We start from the raw sequence: 15438 nt of genomic DNA on the forward strand, positions 1-15438 counted from the left end.
ACATACATCACAGCAGGATCCTCTATGACCCACCTCCCAGAATATTGGAAATAAAAGCAAAAATAAACAAATGGGACCTAATTAACCTTAAAAGCTTCTGCACATCAAAGGAAACTATTAGCAAGGTGGGAAGACAGCCTTCAGAATGGGAGAAGATAATAGCAAATGAAGCAACTGACAAACAACTATTCTCGAAAATATACAAGCAACTCCTACAGCTCAACTCCAGAAAAATAAATGACCCAATCAAAAAATGGGCCAAAGAACTAAATAGACATTTCTCCAAAGAAGACATACAGATGGCTAACAAACACATGAAAAGATGCTCAACATCACTCATTATCAGAGAAATGCAAATCAAAACCACTATGAGGTACCATTTCAGACCAGTCAGAACGGCTGCGATCCAAAAGTCTACAAGTAATAAATGCTGGAGAGGGTGTGGAGAAAAGGGAACCCTCTTACACTGTTGGTGGGAATGCAAACTAGTACAGCCACTATGGAGAACAGTGTGGAGATTCCTTAAAAAACTGGAAATAGAACTGCCTTATGATCCAGCAATCCCACTGCTGGGCATACACACTGAGGAAACCAGAAGGGAAAGAGACACGTGTACCCCAATGTTCATCGCAGCACTGTTTATAATAGCCAGGACATGGAAGCAACCTAGATGCCCATCAGCAGATGAATGGATAAGAAAGCTGTGGTACATATACACAATGGAGTATTACTCAGCCATTAAAAAGAATACATTTGAATCCATTCTAATGAGGTGGATGAAACTGGAGCCTATTATACAGAGTGAAGTAAGTCAGAAAGAAAAACACCAATACAGTATACTAACGCATATATATGGAATTTAGAAAGATGGTAACAATAACTCTGTGTACGAGACAGCAAAAGAGACACTGATGTATAGAACAGTCTTACGGACTCTGTGGGAGAGGGAGAGGGTGGGAAGATTTGGGAGAATGGCATTGAAACATGTAAAATATCATGTATGCAACGAGCTGCCAGTCCAGGTTCGATGCACGATACTGGATGCTTGGGACTGGTGCACTGGGACGACCCAGAGGGATGGTATGGGGAGGGAGGAGGGAGGAGGCTTCAGGATGGGGAACACATGTATACCTGTGGCGGATTCATTTTGATGTTTGGCAAAACTAATACAATTATGTAAAGTTTAAAAATAAAATAAAATTAAAAAAAAAACAAAAAACAGAAAACTTTACATAAACAAAAGATTCCCTACAAAACAAATTTAAAGGTATAATCAGGGGAGTAGAATAATAAATGAAACTCCTCAAGCCAATATTAAAATATGCAATGTTCTTAAAAGTTAAAAATAAATAAATAAATAAATAAAAATTCAAATTGGATCACAAAAAAAAAAAAAAAAAATGAAGTGTGGTGTTGGAGAAGACTCTTGAGTTCCCTTGGACTGCAAGGAGAGCCAACCAGTCCATTCTGAAGGAGATCAGCTCTGGGATTTCTTTGGAAGGAATGATGCTAAAGCTGAAACTCCAATACTTTGGCCACCTCATGCGAAGAGTTTGACTCATTGGAAAAGACTCTGATGCTGGGAGGGATTGGGGGCAAGAGGAGAAGGGGAAGACAGAGGATGAGATGGCTGGATGGCATCACTGACTGGATGGACATGAGTCTGAGTGAACTCCGGGAGTTGGTGATGGACAGGGAGGCCTGGCGTGCTGCGATTCATGGGGTCGCAAAGAGTCGGACACGACTGAGCGTCTGATCTGATCTGAACCATTTACTTTGGATTAACTTGGTTTCAATAGTAAATAAAAACTCTGGTCTAATATAGCTCTTGTGATACTCCTGTCAAATAAATTACATTTTTAAACAATGTGTGTGTGCCCATCAACAGAGATCTAAAATTATTGCTTTATTTAATGATTGTTTAAATTATACAGGAGGAAAGCGCTACAAACAAAAAATATACTTATGCTGTTTTATATTTACCTATGTATTTTTAACAATGTTCTTTATTTACGCATATGGATTTGGGTTACTCTCTAATGTCATCTCTTTTTAGTCTGAAGAATTCTCTTTAGTATTTCTTGGGTTTACTGCCTATAACAGAACTTATGGAGATTAACTTCCCTTAGGTTTTGTTAACCTAGCACTGGGATTTGTTCTTCATTTCTGATGGATAGTTTGGGTAAAATCCTTGGACAATGGCTTTTCTCTTTCAGAACTGCCTTCTGGCCTCCATTGTTTTTGACAAGAAATTAGCTGTTAATCTTACTGAAGATTCTCTGTATGCAATAAGTCATTTCTCTTTGCTTACAGGGTTCTTTGTCTTTTGATATTTGATTATGATATTAGCATATCCATGATATGGATCTCTTCAAGTTTACTCTACTTGTAGTTCACTGAGCTTCTTAGATGTGCACAACGTTTTCATTAAATATGGGAACTTTTTAGCTATTTATTATTCAAATATCCTTTCTGTCCCTTTCTCTCCTGTCATTCTGACTTTATTATGCATATACTGGTACATTTGATGGCATCCCTGCAAGTCTCTGAGACTCTGTTAATTTTTCTTAATTCTTTTTTCTTTCTGTTCTTTAGCCTAGGTATCTTAATAGACATATCTTCAAAGTTTGTGGATTCTTTCCTATGCCAGGTCAAATCTGCTGTTGAGCTTGACAAAGAGGATTTTTTTTTTCCTGATTTCACTTACTTTACTTTTCAACACCAAAATTTGTTTCTTTTTTATAAAAGTTACCTCTTTATTGACATACTCTACTTTATGAGATATTGTTCCTATATTTTCCCCTCATCCTGTAGATACAGTTTCCTTTAGTTCTTCAAACATATTTAAAATATCTCATTTAAAATCTTTATATAGTAGTCTAATTTTGGGCTTCCAAGGGATAGTTTCTACTGATTCTTTTTCCACCTGCGTATACTTTCTTGTTTTGTTGAAAACTGGACATTTAAAAAAATAAACAGCAAATTTGGAAATCAGATCTCCTATCCAGGGCTTGTTGTTACTGCTGTTTATTATGGTAGTCCTTTGGGGACTTTTCTAAATTACATAAGGTTTCTATTTTGTTATACGTGCCACTGATGTCTCTGTCTGATTAGCAGAATGGTTAGTTAATGATTGGACACAGACTTCCTTAAATACCAGACCCTTTGCTGAAGGGCTCTGTGTACATGTTGGGTAATGCCTTCAACAATCAGTTAGACAATTGATAATTCTGCCTTAATCTTCACTTCCTTCATGCACAGAGCTCCATAATCAGCCAGAAGTTAGAGTTTAGGGCCTTTTCAGGTCTTTCCTGAGCAGGCACACAGTGCAAGACATGTATGTGTCCTCCTAGATTCCAAGGAATAAGAGCTTTTCAAAGGCCCTATGGAGGTTTCTCCCTAGTTATTCCTTTTAAGTTTTCAATTAGCCTACTGTCTGCCCCAAATGTTATGCAATGTCTCAGGAAGCCATAATATACCTGTAATTATCTTGACACTTAGCCCAGGGGAAAAACTTTTGCATTGGTGGAGCTTTGAATCAGGTCAAATAAGAGAACCTTTAAAATAAGGTGTTCCAAGAACCACCAGACAGGTCAAATTATAACAGTTCTTTGGAAAGGAAACTATGAATATTCTACCACCATTTTGCTTTCTTTACTGGCTTAGGCCACAAGTTTTCACCATAAATTCTGGTTATTTTCCAAGGCTAATATGGTAATAGGGAAGCAGTGAAATTAAAAATGATAAAATGATAAAACACAGTAAAAACTCCAGAAACCTCACTCTTAGGGAAATTCAGTATTTTTTTTTTTTCCTCTTCTTGAGAAAATACTTCCTGAATTGTTGTAAGTCTTTGGTTAATTTCCAGAGTTCTGAAAAGCTTATTCTAACAATTCTGGGCACTTTTCTCATTATTTTTATGGAGAACAGCATTTCTGTTGAAGTCTTCTGGGTCACTTTCCATGACTCTAAATTTTCAGTGCATATCAATTATGTTCTCCTCTATTCTTGGCATCACTGGAAATAATAGTAATACCTCCATTTATATCATAGTGGAAAATGTAGTGTTCAACATCTGTAATAAATTCTGATTTCAAAAGCTTCTGTCTTCAACAAGAAATATTTCAAAGAGAATTCTTTTATAGAAATCATTACTTATTTTCTCACTTCCCAAATAACTTTTTATACTTTTCTCAGTAATATGGGTTATCATTAAGAACATTAATAACAAGGGTATAATAACACAGGAGCAGCAACATCAATATCTCATGGAAACTTGTTAAGATATACATATTTTCAGATCCTACCTAAGTCATACTGCATCAGAAACTTTGGGAATGAAATCCAGGAATTAGGCCTTGGGGTGATCTATAGCGAGCTGAAGATTGAAAATAGTTAAATTTTATGTAAAGAGGTACTTAAACAAGTGTCCCATAGTTTTCTTTTAGCTTTTAGTACATTTTCTCATTTTTTTCTCTTTATCCTAACGTCTTTCCTATTTTTCTTAGGATATTTCCCTACAGAAGTTAGTAACCACTAAAAATTTTAAGATGATGCGTATTGCCAAACAGAAAGCTATATATAACTTATAGTGACATTATGGCAAGCAAGTGGTTGGGACTGTTGAGACTTTCAGTTTTAAAACTGTGCCTAGAGGGGTTGCCAGACCTGGGGCTTTCAGTGCTAAAACTGGAAAAGTTCTGAGTGAACCACGTTGTGTTGGTCGGTCAGTCTAACATATTCTAGCCGTGTGTTAGTAAGCCACATAAACAATTTCACATGGAAATTTACAAAACATCTATTTTTGTTTTGAGTTTTTCGCACTTAACTCTTAAGCCAACTGAGAATTTATTTTGACACAAGGTGTGAAGTGAGGCTGTATGCTAATTTTATTCCACCAAGTAACTAGTTTGCCAAACATTTATTTTTTTAAAAAATTCATTCCTTACCACTAATATGAACAACACTGTAAGTCATTTTTAAAATTTGAATTACAGTATAACTTACAAGCAATAAAATGTACAAATTTAAACAATTCAGCTGGAAGGCCTTTTGACAACTGCATATGCCCATGAAATTACAACCCCAAACATACCTTTTCCACCTACCAATCCAGAAATCTCCATTATGCCTCTTTATGGTAATCAATACAATTACCAGCAACCACGTTCTGACTTATCAGTATAAATTACGTTGCCTGCTCATGGTTATCTTATAATCTTATAAAATTATCTTATAATAACTATATTACTTATAACACAGTATGTATTTTTGTGGTGCATTCTATTTTTACTGAACACAATTTTTTTTAGTGTCATCTGTGTTGCTTGAGTGTCATTATGAATAAGCTGTTATGAACATTCCTATTACAGTGTTTCTGTAAACAAAAGATTTCTTAGGTAAAATGTGGGTGATAAGGTTAGATTTATGTTTAATTTCTTTAAAACTTCGTTAGAAGTTCTTGCAGCAGTTGCATAGTTTTACATATCTACCAGTAATAAATAATAACTGCCCACATTCTTGTCAATGCTTGCTGCCATCATTTTTTTTCCCTTCTAGTCATTCAACTGGATAGGATATGGTACTTCATTATGGCTTTAGAAACGTTTTTATTTAGGTACAATTTACATTCAATAATCTTTTTTAGTATACAGGTGGAGTTTTGACAACTGTGTATATTGTACAGCCACTGCCACAATCAAGATATAGAAAAGTGACATTGTTCCCAAATTCCTCTAAACCTGCTTATTCACTGCGCTGTTGCATTGCCCTGATGCCTAATGTTAAGTACCGTTCCATGTGTTTACAGGCTATTCATATACCTTGTTTTGTAAAATATCTATTTAAGTCTTTTGCTTGTTTTAAAATTTACTCATCTTTCATTGCTTCTTTGTGGGAGATGTTTATATATTCTGGATATGAGTCTTTTGTGTGATATATGTACTGAGCATATTTTTTCCCTACTGTATGGCTTGCCTACGTGGTTTCTTAAAGACATCTTTTTTTTTTTTTTTTAATGGTTAGTGTTTAATACATCTTGTCCAAGAAACTGCTGTCTGCCTCAGGGTTGCAAAGATATCCTCCTACTCTTGGTCCTGAGCAGCTCAAAGTACAGAATTGCTGAGGCTGATTTTCACAGATCTTCATCTCAATGTCCCCTATTTATTGGCAGGTGGGAGAAGGCAATGGCACCCCACTCCAGTACTCTTGCCTGGAAAATCCCATGGACGGAGGAGCCTGGTAGGCTGCAGTCCATGGGGTCGCTAATAGTCGGACAGACTGAGCGACTTCACTTTCACTTTTCACTTTCATGAGAGGAGAAGGAAATGGCAACCCACTCCAGTGTTCTTGCCTGGAGAATCCAAGGGACGAGGGAGCCTGCTGGGCTGCCGTCTGTGGGGCCGCACAGAGTCGGACACGACTGAAGCGACTTAGCAGCAGCCTTGTATTTTGGGATGCTCTGTGTGACTCAGTAATAATTTTCTCTTAATTCTCTATTGGTTCCAAACCTTTGGTTTACAAGCTCCAAGTTCTTGGTGAAGACCCATGAAAAAGAGAAGGGAGGTAGATACAGACTTGCTCTGTGACTTCCCAAAATTTTTATCAGTTTGACCAGTCCACTGAGGCCATTACATGTTGGGTAAAGTTTTGGCTGATATCTTCCTGTATCTGTCTAATCCTTCTCTCTCCCCTACCACTCTCTAAAGAGGAGCTGCCACTGTGTTGTCCATGAAGGGCTACTTACTGTCTGGAAGTCAATTTACCTAGGTCACTTTGAATCGTCAGTTCTCCAATGAGTTTACAGTTTTTATAAACTTATCCAGATTGTTTTTGGTTGTTATGATAAGAATGATGGTCTCTTAAGACACTCAATATTATAACCATGTAACTAAGGTGTGCTTCTGCTTTAAAATCTGTTCCAATAATCATTATTTTTGGTTAATATTATGTTATTTTAGTTGCTGTAGCCTGAAACATTTGAGAGCAATTTCCACATACTTGCACTGCATACTAATATATTTTCTACAATTGCAGTACCACTGCCTATTTGAAGACTCAAATTTCCAAGAGGTTCCTTCAAGTATCAACTAGTTATACCAAAATCTGAGAACAACTAAAACAAAAAAGAGATGTACTTCTGTTGTAAATGATCAGTCATCACCTTTCCGTCTTGGATTCAGTCTATTTTTAATTATAAAGGATCCTCAGAAGGATCTAAGTATGTGCAAGGAAGGATCAGGTGCCAAGAGGGACTGATCTGAAAATGGCAATTAAAAGATCCAAATTTTGGAATGCTTTTCCTATCATGTTCTAGGCACATATATTTTTGGCTTAAAGAGTATTTTCTGATGTTTACTTTAAATTTAAGATTTAAAGTAAATTTAATTTATGATTTAAAATAGTTATCAATATTGAATAGCACTGCTGATCTAGGATATAGGTTTTTTCCTATATCTCAGATCCTAAATTTTGGAAGTGTTACCTAAATATTTAGTTAAAACAAAATGGCACAGCATAATATAGTGGTTAAAGGGAGGTATTATTAGCTACTGTGAGCAAATTAAACTCTGTTCTTCAGTTTTCTCATTGGAAAAATGGTTAAAAGGATGATGCTCCTGAGTTTACTACAAGCAATGTAAGATATTTTTTCAAAGAATACCACTCCCCAATTCAGGCAGCACTGAATACCAACATATAAAGTATTACTGACATTAAGCTCACAATGCAAAATTTAGAACATAAGGAAACAAAGCATGTCATCATAAAGTAACATGTATTAGATACCTAAACTTCAGAAAACAGAACTATTATATTATTTACAGAATACAGACACATCCCATTTTACTGTGCTTTATATTACTGTATTCATAGGTACTGCATTTATTTTTAAACAAATTGGAAGTTTGTGGCAACCTTGCTTTGACCAAGTCTATTGGTGCTATTTTTCCAATAGCATTTGCTCACTTTGTGTCACTTTTGTGTCACTGTCACATTTTAGTAATTCTTGAAATACTTCAAACCCTCCAACTAGCAAAAAGATTATGACTTTCTGCAGATCCAGATGATGGTTAGCATCTTTTAGCAATAAAATAAAATTAAGGTATGGACATTGTTTTTCAGACATAATGCTAATCTAACAGACCTAACAGAAGCAGAAGATATTAAGAAGAGGTGGCAAGAATACACAGAACTGTACAAAAAAACATCTTCACAACTCAGATAATCATGATGGTATGATCACTCACCTAGAGCCAGACATCCTGGAACGCAAAGTCAAGTGGGCCTTAGGATGCATCACTACGAATAAAGCTAGTGGAGACGATGGAATTCCAGTTGAGCTATTTCAAATCCTAAAAGATGATGCTGTGAAAGTGCTGCACTCAATATGTCAGCAAATTTGGAAAACTCAGCAATGGCCACAGGACTGGAAAGGTCACTTTTCATGCTAATCCCAAAAAAAGACAATGCCAAAGAATGCTCAAACTACTGCACAATTGCACTCATCTCACACGCTAGCAAAGTAATGCTCAAAATTCTCCAAGCCAGGCTCAACAGTACATGTACTGTGAACATCCAGATGTTCATGCTGGATGTAGAAAAAGCAGAGGAACCAGAGTTCAAATTGCCAACATCCTTTTGATCATCAAAAAACAGAAACAGAGTACAGAAAAACATCTGCTTCTGTTTATTGACTATGCCAAAGATTTTGACTGTGTGGATCACAAGAAACTGTGGAAAATTATTCAAGAGATGGGAATACCAGACCACCTGACCTGCCTCTTGAGAAATCTGTATGCAGGTCACGAAGCAACAATTAGAACTGGACACGGAACAACAGACTGGTTCCAAATAGGGAAAGGAGTACGTCAAGGCTGTATACGGTCACCCTGCTTATTTACCTTATTATATGCAGGGTACATCATGAGAAATGCTGGACTGGAGGAAGCACAAGCTGGAATCAGATTGCAGGGAGAAATATCAATAACCTCAGATATGCAGATGACACCACCCTTATGGCAGAAAGCAAAGAAGAACTAAAGAGCCTCTTGATGAAAGTAAAAGAGGAGAGTGAAAAAGTTGGCTTAAAGCTCAACATTCAGAAAACTAAGATCATGGCATCCGATCCCATCACTTCATGGCAAATACATGGGGAAAGAGTGGGAACAGTGGCAGACTTTATTTTTTTGGGCGGCAGACTTTACTTTTTGGGGCTCCAACATTACTGCAGATGAACTGCAGCCATGAAACTAAAAGACATTTGCTCCTTGGAAGAAAAGTTACGACCAACCTAGATACCATATTAAAAAGCAGAGACATTACTTTGCCAACAAAGGTCCTTCTAGTCAAAGCTATGGTTTTTCCAGTAGTCATGTATGGATGTGAGAGTTGGACTATAAAGAAAGCAGAGCGCGGAAGAATTGATGCTTTTGAACTGTGGTGTTGGAAAAGACTCTTGAAAGTCCCTTGGACTGCAAGGAGATCCAACCAGACTATCCTAAGGGAAATCAGTCCTGAATACTCATTGGAAGGACTGATGCTGAAGCTGAAATTCCAGTACTCTGGCCACCTGATGTGAAGAACCAACTCATTGGAAGAGACCCTGATGCTGGGAAAGATAGAAGGTGGGAGGAGAAGGGGATGACAGAGGTTGAGATGGTTGGATGGCATCACCAACTCAATGGACATGAGTTTGAGTAAACTCTGGGATTTGGTGAGGGACAGGGAGGCCTGGTGTGCTGCAGTCCACGGGGTTGCAAAGAGTTGGACATGACTGAGCCACTGAACTGAACTGAAAAGACTACAATATAACATAATCGTAAGTTTTACACGTATTGGGAAACCAAATATTTGTCTTTCTTTACTGCAATATGCTTTATGGTGGTGGCCTGAAACTGAACCTGCAGTATCTTTGAGGTATGTCTGTATAAAATAAATTGGTTTAAAAGAAAAACCTAAAAGAACATAACAAACTTTAAATAGTCAAGATTCTCCCCAAAACACCAAGGAACATTTGAAAAAGAATTAGAACTTCTAGAAAGAAAATGATACTTTGAAATGAAAAAGTTAGTTTTAGCCTAAAGAGCTTATTAGACACAGATGAAGAAAATTTATGAACTAGAAACCAGATCTGACAGATAATTACCTAATGATAAAAAATTTTGACTCACCAGGAAGGAAAGCTTATTCTAAAGTTAGATGCATCTAATAGCATAGCTTCAAACAGACAAGGAAAAAAATTGCTGCCAGGACAAACTGTTAGACCTACCTTCCATTCACATAAGCCTTTTTTAATAATAAAGCAACAACAGACTGAAGCATAAAGAAGATATGAACTATGCAAGTAACAAAGATGAGTTAAGAGACATATAGAAAATCTTGTAGTCAACAAACAGAGAATGTATACTTTCTTCAAGTATATTCATAAAAACTGACATATTTAAGTCAAATACCAAAAGAAAATCTATCATACAGAACATGTTCCCGGTCAACTCTGTAACTCTACAATTAAGCTGTAAAATGTTAGAAGAAGATAGCCAAAATACCTCCCATATCTTTAGAATATAAAAATTTTAAAAATTAATAGGTCATAGTTAAAACAGTAAAAACATTATTTTGATTAACATATCCTACCGATATAATACGATCTCCTTTTCTGAGCTCTCCACTAAGATCGGCAGGTCCTCCAGCCAAAATAAAGGAGATAAATATTCCTTCTCCATCTTCACCTCCTACAATGTTGAAACCAAGGCCTGTTGAACCACGATGAAGAACAACTTTTCTAGGTTCCCTGAAAATGAAAAAAATATTGAATACCTTAAAATATATAAAAAACTTAACATTCTATCAATGAGAATTCCCCACTGATATATCATATTACCATACTATTAAGAAAATTAGATGAATTTTAAACGAGTTTTCTAAACTTTGTGAAAAGATATTCTTTCTAAGCCTAGAAATTAAAAGGAAAAATCCTAGTTTTATATAAAAGCTAAAAATCCTTTTAGCAAAATATAAAATAAAAAGGTGAAAGCAATGTGAAAATTTTAAAAAATGATATAAAGAGCCCACTCAAAAAATAATACTCATGAAAAGTTGATTGTCTAAGAAGTAGTCACTCCATTTCTCACATGTTGAAATAAGTGGATACCCCTTTGTTTAGACAAAGTAGGTAGGTCCCCTTTATCAAAGGGATAAACCATGAATGACCTATGCCAGTCACTGTATTTCCACTCTCCTCTGCTAACCTGAGGCTATGACCCTATTTTGGCCTCCGAGAAATAAATCGAAATTTTATTGTCACTTTCCTAAGACAGACAGACCCTAACAAGGACAAAGCTTATTCTGTTGCCACACAAATCACATTTGTTCCCCTCCTTATCCCAAATTAACCTACACAAAAGGATGAACTATATAATCCCATTACTGGTTTGGACATATTACAATCATGAAGATAAAACCAACAGAATCCCAGAGACATCATGGACCTAGGGTTGCTACATAAATGTTAGAAATGCCCATCTCGGGACTCTCTCTCCCGCGTGTGTACACACGCGCTTGCTCGCTTGCTCGCTCGCTCTCTCTCTCTCCTGCTATCTTCTAAATAAAATAGAGCTGTAACACTGAAAAAAAAATGCCCATCTCTAGATTTTTTATATAAAATAATTAAATATCTTTATTTCGTAAGTCACATCCCTCCAATTCATCTACCTATCTCTGCTTTTCATCTATTTTTCTACATGCATCTCTTTTGCTCCCTCCAACTCTCAATTTAAAATCTCTGAAACTGGGATACATTTTACAACTAATAATGCTGCACATCCATTGCCAGTTGTACATAACTGTGTGAGAACCATTTAAATTTTCAGTAAGACCATGAAAATTCGAAGAGCAGGCTATTTTAGATATGATGAATCACAGAATATCATTTGAAATAACAATGTCTCATACATGGTAAATATTTTAAAAATTTAATCTCCTTTTTAAAAAAATACTGGAGAAAGCTGTTGGTAGCAAATGACTTAAAAGAATATTTCTAAGAATTGAATTTTAGGGATTCTTTCTTATAATGTTGGACTAATCTTAAATATCTGTCTGCTCAAAATTTAAAGTGGTGTTTTCTAGTCATACACAGGTATTCATCAATCAGTTTTGTCAGTTCACTTCAGGATTAACAAAATCATATTTTCTTGTCAAAATCAGCAAAATTAAACAATATGTTGTTTAAGAAATATACACATACAGACATATATGAAAGAAAAAGGGGAATAATAAAATCAAAATTCAGGTAAGAAGTTAAGTTGGTGGGGCAGAGTAGGAAAAGCAGGGTAGGATCAGGGGCACAAGACAGTTTTTCACTATATTGGTGCTGTCTTATTTATTTCCTTGTTATATTGTGGACTCATGGTGAGGATTCCTGCAGTACATTAAAACATATGTAGGAATTATAATGCTGCATTATCAAATAATAATTTAAAAATATCCTGCTGAAATTTACCAGTATTTCCAGAGGAAAATAAATTTTAATTTTTCAAATATCACATGCATATGAAGGGATGCTCAACATCACTAATCATTAGGGAAATGCAACAAATCACAATGAGCTAAATCCCACCTACTAAAAGGCTATAAGACAAAACAAAAAAGAAAAAGCAAGCACTAATGAAAATATGGAGAAACTGGAACCCTCATATACTGATGGTGAGAATGTAAAATACTATGACTGCCATAGAATACAATTAGGTGGTTCCTCATGTACCTAAATATAGTTATTACCATGTGCTCCAGTAATTCCACATCTATGTATATATCTAAAGCAACTAAAAGTAAGTATGCAAGCAGATATGTGCATGACAATGTCTATCATGTCATTACTCATAATACCCAAAAGGTGGAGACAAACCAAGTGTCCATCAACAGATGAGTAGTAAACAAAATGTGGTATATACACGAAATATTATACAGCCATAAACAAGAATTTGGATGCATAACACATGTATGAAACTTGTAAACATTATGCTAAGTGAGAGAAACCAGATACAAAATGTTGAGTATTGTAAGATTCCACTAAGTGAACAGTTCAGAATATATAAATTTACAGAGATGAAATATGATTAGAGGTTATCAGGAGCTAGGAGAACAGGAAATGTGAGTTAATGCTTAATGATTAGAGTCTGAGGTGACGAAAAGGGTTTGGAAAAAGATAGTGGTGCTGGTCATTAATGCCACTGAACCACCATTTGAAATGGTTACAGTAGCACATTTTATATTATACATCAGTTCAGTCACTCAGTAGTGTCTGACTCTTTGCAACCCCACGGACTGCAGCATGCCAGGCTCCCCTGTCCATCACCGACTCCCGGAGCTTGCTCAGGCTGATGTCCACTGAGTCCTTAATGCCATCCAACCATCTCATCCTCTAACGTCCCCCTCTCCACCTGCCTTCAATCTTTCCCAGCATCAGGGTCTTTTCTAATTAGTCAGTTCTTTGCATCAGGTGGCCAAAGTATTGGAATTTCAGCATCAGTTCTTCCAATGAATACTCAGGACCGATTTCCTTTAGGATGGACTGGTTGGATTGCCTTGCAATCCAAGGTACTCTCAAGAATCTTCTCCAACACCACAGTTCAAAAGCATTAATTCTTCAGCACTCAGATCTCTTTATGGTCCAACTCTCACATCCATACATGACTACTAGAAAAACCATAGCTTTGACTAGACGGACCCCTTTGTTGGCAAAGTAATGTCTCTGGTTTTTAATATGCTGTCTAGGTTTGTTGTAGCTTTTCTTCCAAGGAGCAAGTGTCTTTTAATTTCATGACTGCAGTCACCATCTGCAGTGATTCTGGAGCCCAAGAAAATAAATTCTGTCACTGTTTCCATTGTTTTCCCATCTATTTGCCATGAAGTGATGGGACCAGATGCCATGATCTTCGTTTTTTGAATGTTGAGTGTTTTTTACCCTCAACAAACCAACTTTTTTACCCTCCACTTTCACTTTCAAGAGGCTCTTCAGTTCCTCTTCGCTTTCTGCCATAAGGGTGGTGTCATCTGCATATCTTGAGGTTATTGATATTTCTCCTGGCAATCTTAATTCTAGCTGGTGCTTCATCCGCCCAGCATTTCACATAATGTACTTTGCATGCAAAGTTAAATAAGACGAGTGATAATATACAGCCTTGACATACTCCTCTCCCAATTTGGAACCAGTCCATTGTTTCATGTCCGGTTCTAACTGTTACTTCTTGACCTGCATAGAGATTTCTCAAAAGGCAGGTAAGGTGTTATGTATATTTTACCGTATTTTTAAAACTTTATATTGTAACACATGAAAAATCACAGAGCCGTACATTTTAAATAGGTGAACTGTATAGTATGCAAATCATATCTTACTTAAGGTGTTAAAAAATGAAATTTAGAATCATTAACAGTATGTTGGGAATTCTTTTATCTTCCCTTTATATTGGTAATGTGATATAATCTCTGAAAAAGTGTTTAGGGTCAAATTGTGCAAAGCTTCTAATATGAAGTAAAGATTTCTATACTTCATTATCTGGGCAAAGTAGCAGAATTACCAAAAGAGAGTGATATAACACAGCATTTTAGGAAGACATATTCAATAATCAACCACCTGATTTTAAAAAATATAGAAAACAGGTAGGCCTGTTGTGTAATACTACAAAGTTCAACACAATATTCTAGACTAGAGATATGTAGTGAAAAAAGATGGGAATAGCAATGAAGATGCTAACATATTTTTAATTTGGGAAATATGCTGATTAAAGACCATAAACCATTAACTACTTCCACTTTACTTCTATAAACAAACACTACTAGATAATAGCAACAAGAAAACAGCCATGATAGATCAGTATACTAGCACAGCCTAGATGTTAATAGCCCTGAAAATTCATATCAGAAACATATAATCATAGACGCTATTCTTTCTGATAATTTATATTCTAAAACAATTACTGAGCACCTATTAAATTAAATCCTCAACACTGGTAACTTTTGAAGAAGAGGACAAAGACAAACACTCCTATCTGACATTTAAGAGATCACTGCCTGGAGTTGGTAGTCTAACTAATAAAGCACAATTATAAAGGTTAAAAAAAAAACCAGTCAACAATAATAAAATTTAAAAAACATAAAATGACATTAATTGGCATCATTTACCATTAAATTCTATAAAGCTAATATGAAATACTTTCATGAAAGTTATACAGCAAACTGTTCATATATAATACATTACTAAGTTGAATAATATAAAAAAGACCTAAAATATTTTTTCACTTTTTGTTTCCTACTTAGATAAGTTTTTTGGGAATAAAAAGATAATCTGCAAACTTCAGTGAGTGAGTAATGTTAGTAATGTTAGATGAAGGTAAATTTTAGGTGTCAGAATATCAAATATATATACCAACAAACAAAATTCTG

At 35.7% G+C, this 15438-nt stretch overlaps 1 protein-coding gene across 9 annotated transcripts in view; it reads right to left on the reverse strand.

Annotated features, from left to right (window-relative positions):
• The window catches only part of DLG1 (discs large MAGUK scaffold protein 1), a 262255-nt gene that overhangs the window by 71123 nt on the left and 175694 nt on the right, over positions 1-15438 (reverse strand). For all 9 annotated transcript variants that reach the window (XM_044943013.2, XM_044943017.2, XM_044943038.2 and 6 more), the window contains one exon: positions 10633-10789. In XM_044943013.2, the coding sequence (XP_044798948.2) occupies positions 10633-10789 (157 nt within the window). The remainder of the gene's footprint in view (positions 1-10632; positions 10790-15438) is intronic.

Source organism: Bubalus bubalis, chromosome 1 (assembly GCF_019923935.1).
Source record: "Bubalus bubalis isolate 160015118507 breed Murrah chromosome 1, NDDB_SH_1, whole genome shotgun sequence".
Taxonomy (NCBI): Eukaryota; Metazoa; Chordata; class Mammalia; order Artiodactyla; family Bovidae; genus Bubalus; species Bubalus bubalis.